Source organism: Enoplosus armatus, chromosome 19, assembly GCF_043641665.1.
Source record: "Enoplosus armatus isolate fEnoArm2 chromosome 19, fEnoArm2.hap1, whole genome shotgun sequence".
Lineage (NCBI taxonomy): Eukaryota > Metazoa > Chordata > Actinopteri > Centrarchiformes > Enoplosidae > Enoplosus > Enoplosus armatus.
The window spans coordinates 17,559,476-17,571,623 of record NC_092198.1 but is presented as its reverse complement, the minus strand read 5'-3'; the positions used below and the strand labels follow the sequence as shown (position 1 = coordinate 17,571,623).

At 40.3% G+C, this 12,148-nt stretch overlaps 2 protein-coding genes across 2 annotated transcripts in view; one reads left to right on the top strand and one right to left on the bottom strand.

The window, feature by feature from the left end:
* The window catches only part of aven (apoptosis, caspase activation inhibitor), a 32,290-nt gene extending 24,466 nt beyond the window's left edge, over positions 1 to 7,824 (bottom strand). The window contains exons 1-2 of the mRNA XM_070925325.1: positions 7,635 to 7,824; positions 5,149 to 5,320 (exon numbers count right to left, since the gene is read on the bottom strand). Coding sequence (XP_070781426.1) covers positions 5,149 to 5,320; positions 7,635 to 7,814 — 352 coding nt within the window. The 5' untranslated portion in view covers positions 7,815 to 7,824. The remainder of the gene's footprint in view (positions 1 to 5,148; positions 5,321 to 7,634) is intronic.
* An 808-nt stretch (positions 7,825 to 8,632) lies between these two features.
* chrm5b (cholinergic receptor, muscarinic 5b) lies at positions 8,633 to 10,162 on the top strand. The gene has a single exon (XM_070925324.1). It carries the CDS (start codon positions 8,633 to 8,635, stop codon positions 10,160 to 10,162), a length of 1,530 nt encoding a protein of 509 aa, XP_070781425.1.
* Positions 10,163 to 12,148: the final 1,986 nt, after the last annotated feature.

Below are 12,148 nucleotides of genomic sequence, written 5' to 3'. Positions count from 1 at the left end.
CTCTGCTCTCGACCGCTCTGCTCTGCTCTGCTCTGCTCTCTTGAATCTCGGAAGAATTGCTGCTCTAGGCCATTTCTATCCTGAAATACATAACATCTGCACGTACTTCTGACCTGTACATTCTGCCCAATCTTGCCAACAAAACAAACAGAATACTCCAACACTTCAACACCTTGGATACAGAAAGTGACGGTGATATAAGCTCCACAATAAGAAGTATTCCGTAATAACTTTAGCGGAGAGGAAAAGGGAGGTTTCTGTGGTGAATTCCTGATTTCACGGCTACCTTAATTGGCCAGAAAAACGACTCTTGAAAGCATCGCCTCCCACGTACAATTAAGTATCCTCTAGAGAGCGGCAGCCTCTTGCTGTACGGCATGACTAATCTGACAATGTGGGCAAAACACAGAGAGAGTCAAACAACTCACAGGAGAACCTTTGGCATTTACGCTACAACAGAAGGGGAGAGAGACTGCAACACTTTCCAACTCTCTAATGGCGTGAGAAAGAAAAAAAAACAACAATCCTATAAAAACAGTTAGCTGCTTAAACACTCATACGGAGGTAAAAATGGACTCATAACTTCCTCTAAAACCAGAAGCAAGTCCAGGTCCTGCACAGATTCGGGGTATTTAGTTAAAACCCCATTAAACTTGGCTGATTATAGAAATCTGATCAGATCTGATGCTGAATAATACACAGGTCTTGCTAAGCAAGTATTTAGTAGCATGTTTTGGTCAAAATACGACTTATTTAACAAATGTGGGTTTACATTAAAGGCTGCTAATAAAACCAACATTTAAGTTATTTTAAGTTGGTTACATAAGTTGCTGACAGGTGACATATAAGTTATAATGTCAATATCTTGTAAATGTATTCATTTCAATGCCAGAAATTGTAATAATTATAGTGTTCCTCCCAAAATGTTATTATGTTTCCATAAAGCCTCTGAAACAATACTTAAAGCTGCATTAATTGTTGTTGTTTTCGCCACCTGATGAAGTCCACGTTCACTCTGCACTTCCAACTCCTGAGGGCAATACCTGGCTGTTTAGGAGCTAAACGTTCGCTAACTTTGGCTGTTGTTTGGTTTTGCACGGGGGGGTTGTGGGAGCTAAAAAACACTAAAATGCTCCTTAGATCTGACCTGAGGGGAACTGCAGAGTCGGCTGTTAATTCACTACAAGCGACCACGTTCACATGACACAAAGTCATTTCACCCATTGTTCATATCAAAATATTCATTAGTGCAGCTTTAAACCGTTTTGAAACATACAACTCTTTAACAGCCTTTAACAGAACTACTTTACCAAAATGGATGATTAAAAAAAAACAAACATAAAATGTGCAAAAGAAAGTCTAATTTACAGGCTTCCCAGTTCATTTATAGTTAAAACTAAATCACATCAATAGAACACAAAATGACTGGTTGATGTTTGTTAATTGACTGAGACCAATGCGTTGGTGTAACCCTACTTTGAATAATGGCATCTTAATACCCATCCTAATACTGTAGATAACATGAACATGAAATCAAACATCTCTCGGCTTTTAAACTACAACACACCTGGATACAGTGAACTTTGGTAGCAACTGATTTGTACTGTAGTTCAGTGCAGAATCATGTTGTATTACCACTGCAGCACTACAGGGTGCGTCTCACATTCACAGGCCGTGTAGCAGCTATTTTCATACCAGACCATTCATTCAAGTAATCTGTCAAGCAAAAATGACAAAACATTGCTGCTTTCAGCCTCTCAAACATAAAGACTTCCTGCTTTCTCTATTTTATATCATTGACAAGTGAATGTTTTTGGGTGTTGGTCGGACAAAACTGGACATTGACTGACATTTTCTCATTATTTTCTGACATTTTACAGGCGAAACGATTCATTTATTTATTGAGAAAAGTATCGGCAGATCAATCCATAATGAAAATAATCGTTAGCTGCAGCCGTAATTCATTTAGATTTTTTTCATTCGCTTGGTGATATAGGGAGCGCCTAAGGGGGACGGTTTGCACTGAAAATGAAAATACTAAATATTACTATACATGTTTATATTCTTCCATATATTTTGTGAAGAGAGATCGATTAATCTGACAATTATTTAATCAATGAATCAATGAACTGTTTAAATTGATAGATGAAGTGAAAAATTACCATCACAGTTTCCTAGAGCTTCACATCTTCAAATTGCCAGTTTTTTTTTCTGACCGACAGTTAAAAACCCTCAAAATATTTTAGTTTCAATTTAGTATCATTAAAAAACAGAGAAAACCAGCAAATCTTCACTTTTGAGAGGCTGGAACAATGAAATGTTTGGTATTTTTGTTTGGATAAATGACAATCAATCAATCAAATATCAGAATTGTTGTAGCTCTGTCAATCTTTAACCACTAAGTTCAACTAGCATTAGTGAAAAGAAGATCACTGAGCCTTCCTTCCACTTGCTTCATGAGTCCTTCACTATAAACAATCTCTAAAGGCATCAGAAACATGCAGGAGACAGCAGCCTAAACTGACCAATCACAGCTCTCAGTTCCATCATTCAGTGCCTCTGGTGGAGCTGACAGACACAGTTCAAATCCAGTTTGACGGTAACAGACAGACAGAAGCCTTCTCACTGCCAAACCACCAGGGGTATGTTGCTTGGAAATGGGTGACACAAATAAAGTCCATGAAAATGAGAAGCAAATATGTCATGAAAGGGAGTAGAAGGAAGTTTCAGGTCATGAATACGTATTCATTCATATTTCACATCATACAAAGCCTGCTGTAAACGTGGGATGCTGTTAAAAATCAGACGAAGAAAAGAGAAGCTGCTCACTGAAATTGAAGTATTTTAGGTTTCTATTAGTGCAGCAGGATTTAACCGGCTCATATCTTAAACTCATCAAGCTGCAAAATCCAAACCAACTATGATCTTAGAGTAACAGCCAGTCTAATAATCCCAGTTGCACTGCCAACTGGTGGTGACAACAAGCTTCTTCCACACTGTCTAGCTGTGATGTAGTGCGGTACACTCGTTCCTGCTTATGATTATCAGCAAACCTACAATCTGTTATTTCTTGCATCGCTATAAGAAGTACATCATAAAAGCTAGAAACATTTTGTTTTAAAGTTTAAGCTTTTTCAATTACGGCCTTTATTTTAAAAGCATTCATTGTCGAAAACTGTCCACAGGTAGCTAACAGGTTGTACACAGTCTCCTGGACAGATTTCTTGCAAAAGTAAAACACACATTACAGTGTTACTGCTCTGGTTTTGAAGTAAGGTGCCATCGCAGTGATGGCAGAGGGAGAGACGTGAGGCAAAGATACAAAGTAAGGGAAAGGTGCCTGGTTTTGCACACTGATTTGGCCCACTTATCAACACGGTCAGTGGTTAGAGCTGCAGCAGTGAAGGCAATTAAGGTACTTTAAAACCTTTAGCGCCCGATTGCCGCAATTAGTGTCGAAAATCTTACTCCTCTGAGTCAACTCAGTGGAATGTGAACACACAGACTTTCAGATTCAGTGTGACTTATGAAGATATCATTATCTCCTATGTCTGTCACGAATTAACAGCCATAAACACAGAAATCATAAAAAAAAGTGACGCTCTTTATAAGTCCAGAACCTGCCTGAGAATGTTCACATTTTTAAGTTTTCTTCAGTAACAAAGTAATCCTGTGATAGCTGTCCGTACATCCATCGATATATTTTAAACAGGAACTGCTAATAGCTAATTCAGCATACTTTTTAATGATGCCAAGGGCTCAAGTTGTAGCCTACAGCTAACTCACTGACTCCATGGCAACATTATACTTCCTGTTTACATCCCTTAAAGCCCCCAAATTATTGGAACTATAGTTCCACAATCAAGAGCACAATTATCCCCCAAATAGAAGTAGGACAAAGAATAATAAAAATGTGTGTTGAAAAGAGAGAAAAAAGCCAACAGCCACAGCAATACAAAACATCAGTCACTTTGGGTACATTACTACACGCTTGGGAGCTGCTAAAATGAGACATAGCCTGCTTCCCTTTCTGTCATATTTAAAAATAAACCTTTTGGCAAAACAAGCACGCAGATTTGGGGGGGTGACCCTCTTCTCTATTTAACCCAACTTGATGCACAAGCTAAATGTGACAGCCCCAATCTGAGAATCAGTCCTAAATATTAAAATCTCTAGCTCTGCTCTAATAAGACAGCACTGAGCTTTCTTACTGGTGCTCCTTTGGGAAAAGAAATAGCAACAGAAACAGAGATGAGGCTGTTGAGAGCCCAGGGGGCCAAACACTGACCACTGAGGCTGAAATTACTGTAACAAACAAAGACAAACAAGGATCTTCTATGCAGCCATCTGACGGCAAAGTCCATACAGAGCAATTAAAGTCCATTAAGACAACAGACATTTCATTTTAGCTAATTAGGATACAGAGACAACTTCAGAAGAGTACAATTAGACTCAGTGGAGTATTTGACACAGAGTGCATTTCCATGTCATTATCCCAGAAAGACTAATACACAAATTAAAAGTAAACATGAAAGCAAAATACCCTTGAACTGTTTCTTTAACCCAGTGATGGTTTGATCATTATTGGCAAAAAAAAAAGAAAAAAAAAGAGCCAACATTTGTTTGTGCAAACTGAAGCAAGATGGTGGAGCGGCAAATAAAAACAAGGCAAATGGACAGAGAATTTGACACTAAAGCTCTTGGAACGACTTGGCTTCATTTCTTTGTCAAGCTTACTGTGCCACTATTCCAGAAACTGAGTGAAGAAGTCCAAAGATTCAATCCATCCTACCAGGATTGACTTAAAGCAATTCTGCCTTTGAAAGAAATTCCTTTATGTACACAACAGTAAGCCCAAAAAACTAAGCATTATGGGAATAATATTTTATCTATTTATTTATATATGTTTTCTTTTATGTGCTTCCTTTTATTGTTTTCATCATTTATTTCTTGTTTTGTTTCTTGTGCTTTCACTCGTGCACCCTGTAAAGCACTTTGGGTATGGCATGTGCTGTATAAATTTGCCTAAATGTTTTGGGAAGCTCAGATGCCTGAAGTGTTTCTCCCGCTGAGGGCTGACTGGGCACTAAAGGCATGGCTGGCAAAACAAACACAACCTCCTCAAGCTTTTTGTTGGCCAGGCCTTACCTGCCGACTCCAGCAGGACGTGGTAGTCTGTTCCTCTCTGAGTGGGCACGTCATCACCAGGCTCTGGCCTCTCTGACACCTCGTAACGGTCCCAGTTTGACTCCAGCTTCCTCCTGGAGAACATCTCTGCCCTGCCATGTTCCTCCTGAAAGCTGTCCCCTTCATCTTGATCCTAAAAGAGAACATGGCAGGATACACAATGAGGAATGTGTGTTTCAAGTGACATTAAAAGTAATACCAGAGGTGCTTTCCATAAGGTGCATGCTAAGCCCGGAGTTTTAAAGTCTCAGTATGCTTCAAACAAACTGGATCACATGATGGTGTCAGACCATAACTAAAGGCTAAAGTCTTTAGGCCTGTTACCTTGCCAACGTCTCACCAATGGGAAGTGGTTGCGATTGTTGGATGGTGGGTTTCAGGAAGTAACAAAAATCGTTGAATGCAGACCCTCATTCTGACGTTGGACAGGGGATTCAGAAGAGCACTTTGTTTTGTTGTATACTGAGACTTTTAGCTTGAATCTACTTTACTCTTCCAAACTAATTTAGCCCAATGTACCTGGAGCATCAGTAAGCCAAGAACTAGGTAATAAACCTTAATACTAGACAAAATAAAGCTGTATTTTGAAAACGTCTTGCATCCATAATTCTATTTGAAACAAGATGTTGTGGTGGGACGCAGGGACAGGACGGACTTTGAGTGTTTCAAAATTAAAAAAGCCTTTGCCAACAATCAAATTAAGAGATGAACACTGTAGATTTTGTTCTGATAATCAATCAAACGTTCAATTTACTTTCCAAGCAGAAATGCCAACAATTTGCTCAGTTTTATATCATTGAATATTTAATATCTTTTGGTTTTGAACTGTTGATCAAAAAAAAAAATAAAAAAAGTGAAGACATCACCTTGAACTCTGGAAAACTTCGATAGACATTTTATAGACAAAATAAGCGAGAAAATAATTGACAGACTAATCGATAATGAAAATACTCGTTAGTTGCAGCCTTAGAACACCACACACACACACACACACACACACAGTACTTTACCTTCTTGCAATTATTGGGAAGCACACACACACATACTAAAAATGTTTGCAGTTACAATGATCTGCACAGAAATAAGCAATTCTTATTGTATTCTACATGGATGTGACCATGTTTGGACCACAGATGGTCTTCCTCAGTCCTCAGGAGCAACATGTGTAGGTATTTTTACGTCTTCTTCTCCTGTGCCATCTTCCCAGGGAGGTCACGTTGGGAGACTGCTCACAAATCTGTCCTGGAAGTCTTGGTTGGGAAATGCCTGTGCGTCAACTGGCACACCATAACATAAACTCTGAAATGATCTTTCCTGAATCAAAACTGTCGTTTGACATTAAATCCTTTGGTGTAGATCACAACATACAGAATTGGCAGAATGTGTGAGAAAGTAATTCCTTCAAAACATCTAAACTGACTGGGGCCAGCTAGCCTTGGGTATTGTGACTAAGATTTTTCCATGACAAAAATAACACTTCCACTCACTGTGCTCCACAAAGTATAATTCAAATAGCCTTTTGTAGAGTGGTCATTAACACATAGCTCTTATTCATGATCGGTAGCTAAGCCTAACAAAAGGGTCAAGGTAAATGGCACGTCCCACTGTATGACAAAGAATACACGTCCGTGCCACAACTGAAGTCATTAAATTTGTCTGAGTCATAGATTTATTCCCGTTTTGTCACATAGCTGCACAAACCTTTAATAATGTTGTCATGGAAATGTGCAACATGAGACGTGTCAGAAGGACAAAGTGGGGTTTTGCTCAGTTTTCCTGGTGCGCTGTCAAAACTCAAACACACTAACATAATCATCATAGACCCCATGGTAGCTATGGATGCACCAAAGGAGCTTTTTATGATTGCAATCAAGGAGCCCCTATGTACCAAAAGGAGATTTGTATGATTGCAATCACAGAGCCCCTATTGTTTCCCTTCTAATTCTGGAGTTACCATGGCAGGAGCATCGACTGACTGAACATCCCAGTGGAAACAGAGCTGCCTGACTCTCTAGTGTCGTATCCAAGTCCCAGATCATACAGCGATAATGTTAAAGTGTTGTTGAACTGCTGAAGACATTTCAAGGGCCTCATCACTATGATGCTATATCGTTCTTCTCCCAGTCTGATCCTACACATCTCATTATGGGCATTATGCATGTACATAGTATGTATGACCGCCCCCCCCCCCCCCCCCCCCCCCCCCAGGGGATCAATAAAGTACTTCCGATTCTGATTCTGATACAGTAGAGAAGGGTGGATGTGATCAACCGGTGTATGTGGTGCTGTGCCTACTTTTAATCAGTAAAGCTCACAACTCTACCACTGCCATAGGCAGTGCTTTGGTTGCATCCAGGTTATCCACGAAGCACAACTTTACTAACAAAATATCAATATTTTTAAGTTTTCACAACGCTAGGTACAGCGAAACTTCCATGCTCTCTCACCCGGCAATGGACGCCTCCCCCGCGTCCACGACCGCGGTAGTGGTCTCTTTTACCCCGGCCCCGGTGGTGGCCTCCTCTCCCTCTGCCCCGGTGTTCACCGCCAAAGCTGTCGCTGTTGTTTCCACCCCGGCCTCCTCTTTTCCAACTGCCTCCCCTGCTTCTGTTCGGTCTACCCTCCATTGCCGTTAACTATGACCGGACAGTTTAGCATGTGACACCTCAGAGTTGAAACGAACGGGTGCTACATTGAATGGTGTCGTACGACAAAATGGCGTTTGATGTTCCGAGTCTCATTTGGGTCACACTGCATAAAGTATAGTAGCCTATATAAATATATATAGGAAGTATAAATGTCAACATTTTAAAATAATTTTATCGGAAAACAAACTACAGTTTCAACAATATAACAATTTCGGCAATATAGGACAAATAAATTACACCATGACACATTACATCAAGGCATTTAAATAAAAATAAATAAATACATGGAAAAAAAAAAAGAAAACTGAAAAGAAAGCTGTTATTAATGTTTTCAGTGGAGCTAATGCGTTATATTATATTACATTTCAAGGTTTATTAAAATGAATACAATTTCGGTACAGCTTTAAGGAATTTAGTTTTTATGAAAAAGAAATCTGCAAATATGTAAAAATCACCAATAATTCAGTAGATTTGTTTGCATTTCTATAGTAACGAGTAAGTTAAAAATGTGTGTTAATTAGTTGCAAAAAAGCAACATTGCTGTATTAGACATGTGATGTGATTTAAACTACTACAGTAATAATAGTAGTGTATATGAGTTTTATGGCCCCTTGAAAACAAGAGGATATATCTACAGTGGTTTATCATAATAAAATAAAAAGAAATGACAAAAACATAAGTATGTGCAATTGTGTCTCATTAACGTTTTTCCTTTTATTTCAGGAAAACTCTTGGAGCCACAGAAGCGCACCTCTCTCTGACCTGTCAACTGTAACACAGACAGATAACACAGCACCATGGATGTAGATCCTCCAAACAGCACTTTTGCCAACACATCACATGTCCAGGCTACTCCTCACAGCCTTTGGGAGGTTATAACCATCGCTACAGTGTCGGCCATTGTCAGCTTGATAACTATTGTTGGCAACGTGCTGGTGTTGCTGTCCTTCAAAGTCAACAGCCAGCTGAAGACTGTAAACAACTACTACCTACTGAGTTTGGCTTTCGCAGACCTCATCATAGGAGTGCTGTCCATGAACTTGTACACCACATATATCCTGATGGGTTACTGGTCCTTGGGAAACCTTGCATGTGATCTTTGGCTAGCAGTGGATTATGTAGCCAGCAACGCTTCAGTTATGAACTTACTCGTCATCAGCTTTGACAGATACTTCTCCATTACAAGGCCGCTGACTTACAGGGCTAAAAGGACTCCAAAGAGAGCTGCCATCATGATAGGCCTCGCATGGTTGGTGTCTTTCGTCCTCTGGGCCCCACCCATTCTGTGCTGGCAGTACTTTGTAGGAGAGAGAAAAGTGCCTCAGGACCAGTGTCAGATACAGTTTTTAACAGAGCCTGTGATCACATTTGGGACGGCCATCGCTGCTTTCTACATCCCTGTCTCTGTAATGACCATCCTTTACTGTAGGATCTACAAGGAGACGCAGAGACGGACCAAAGATCTGGCAGAGCTGCAAGGGCTCGCAACAGAAAATGTTCTAGAGGGCACTAAACCCCAGAAAACTATCATTCACTCTTGCTTTCATTTCACCAGAGAGAGGCGAGACCGGAGCCAGGCCTCCTGGTCCTCGTCCAACCAAAGTAATGCCACTAAAACTACCACCAGATCAGACGAGGCATGGGCGAAAGCTGATCAGATCACTTCCTTTAACAGCTACACCTCATCTGAGGAGGAGGAGCACCATGTTTCAATAGAAACCCCACAGGGATCTTTCAAAGAGCAAGCTAGTGGTAATAAGAACGGGCAGGTGACTGATTATACAGAAGACCAGTATTTTTCTACTCCTCAAAAGAAGAGCAGTAAAAAGCACATCTCTTATAAGTTCAAACCAGGCTCAAAGGGTAAAAACGGCAATCCTATAATCGCGGCACCTTGCCTGCCTGAAGCAGAGCAGCCCACCAAAAACGCCTCCCCTTCCTCCTCCACCACCTCCAAACCCATGGATGCCGTCCTGAAGAACCAGATCACCAAGAGGAAAAGGAACGTGCTGGTGAAAGAGAAGAAGGCGGCCCAGACTCTCAGCGCCATCATCCTGGCCTTCATCCTGACATGGACGCCGTACAACATCATGGTGCTCATCTCCACTTTCTGTGTTGACTGCATCCCTAAGTCCCTCTGGCACCTGGGCTACTGGCTGTGCTACGTCAACAGCACCATCAACCCCATGTGCTACGCCCTCTGCAACAAGACCTTTCAGAAGACCTTCCGCATGCTTCTGCTCTGCCAGTGGAGGAGGAGGAGGAGAGGCGAGGACAAGCTCTACTGGTGTGGACAAAACCCAAATGCCAACAATAAAATGACCTGATGTGACACTGCGATGTTAGAGCAGACGTATTGCTTTTGCCTACATGTGGATTTTCTTGATATATACCGTAGTCAGTGGTCATCTTCGGCGTGAAATGCTGCATGTGATTTTTGTGTTAAAGTACATGTTGGTGGAAAATGAGCCGAGCCTGATGCAGCACTTACACTGCTGTTCCAGATCTTTACAGAAAACAAACCTCATGAAGGTAGCTACACATTCTTACAAGGGTTAAAGAATGGGTTCAGACTATTTATTATTCTTTATTTTAAAGGGGAACTCACCAATTTTACACATCAAAGTCTGTTCACAGATGTTGGGTAGTAGTGCTGCATATGGGAAAAGGTGTATAAAGCCTTTTGTGGCTCCAGAGGAAGCTGCAAGTCTGATAAATTGCCTCAAGTGATGTCACTGTCAGCGCCAGTAGGGACCGAAGACAACAAGTTTGAAAATGAAAAGAATCTGGAGGTGTTGAGTTAGAAAGAAGTGAGCTCACCAGACGTCTGTAGCCCGGCTCCTCATCTCTGCTTGAGGCAAGCAGCTCAAGGCTACATTAGCCGCAACTAGCATAACACCTGAATCCCCGACCAAAACTGTCAGCCGTTGAGTCGCATTGTGGGAAATGTAGGCGCCAGATTTTGACAAGGCCGAAGAGTGTGTGGAATAAAAAAAGACGATATCTGTGGTTCTGCTCGATTTTGAAACTGTCTAAAAATGTTAAAGGAGTGCAATGCTAAATCAGTGGAGCACTCTTTTAATACTCTCACATGCCAGTATGTGTGTTGAAAGAGTTACTGGTCACATTCATCATTCCTCCTCCTCCTCTCCATGTTGGCTGTAAAGCGATCTCTTCCTATTACAACATGACTCCAATGTAAGAGATGGCAGGACATGTACGTCAGAACATAACACATCAGCATATCTAAACAGGATAACACGTCCTTCTGATCATATACTTTTCATATATACATATATTTTTCCATTACTGCAGTTCTTACTTGTTACTAATAATATTTCTGTGTTCATAATTCCTTTGGTCCAGATTTGTTGGAGGGTACAAGCTGCTAGCTTCATTGCTAATAAGTCCATATATAGTGCCTATCAAAAGTACTCACCGCCCTTGTACGTTTCATTGTTTTACATTGAATCAATGTAGGTGTTTTGTGGCTTTTCAATATGAATAGAAATATAAGCTTTAATGTCAGAGTGAGAACAGATCTCTCTAAAGTTGAGTTAGTGTGTTGAGTTGTGTCGTTCTCATTGAGCGATGGAGGAGTAGTAAACCAAGATATTGTCTTGATTTGGCTGACAGATTACTAAATCCTTACTTTAATTTGTTGATGTGGATTTTGTCCCCAGTCTCTTACATTGGAGTCCTGCTATGAAGGAATAACTTGTGGACAGGAAGAATGATTACAGGGACGACAAACGTTCCTTTTTTAACATACATACAGTTTGAACATGTGAGTAATACTCTGAACCTGTCCTTTAAACAACATATAATCCTCCTTTATTCTATTGCTCACTTGCACTGTATATATAAAGGACATATTGTAGGCATACACATTTCAAAATAATTTAGTATAAAGAACATATTTATCTGATACTGTTGGACTTTACACCTCACAAGTGGTAAATGTAAATTGCTTAGTGTAAATCAGTGTTTGGTGAGTGTTTTCCCTTTGGTTTTCTATCTTGGCTCCTGCAGTCGTTTATTTGATCTTGTGTTCAAGGGCTGATCTGTACATTTCCGTGCATTTACAGCTGCATTAGTTTCATAGTTGTAACATGACTTATGAGATTGTTTATGGATCACACCTCTATTCCTGTCAATATTCATATTACTGTAAAAAAAAAAAAAAAAATTAAAAAAAACTTGGACACATGGTATTTGAAGCAACTTCTCTCTGATGGATGAGTGATGCTTTTGTAAATTATTGCACTTATGTCTTTTAACGATGTAATGTCAAATGTTTTCTCCCTATACTC

Coding starts and splice junctions, on each gene's coding strand:
- chrm5b (XM_070925324.1), top strand. CDS start 8,633: ATGGATGTAGATCCTCCAAACAGCACTTTTGCCAACACATCACATGTC.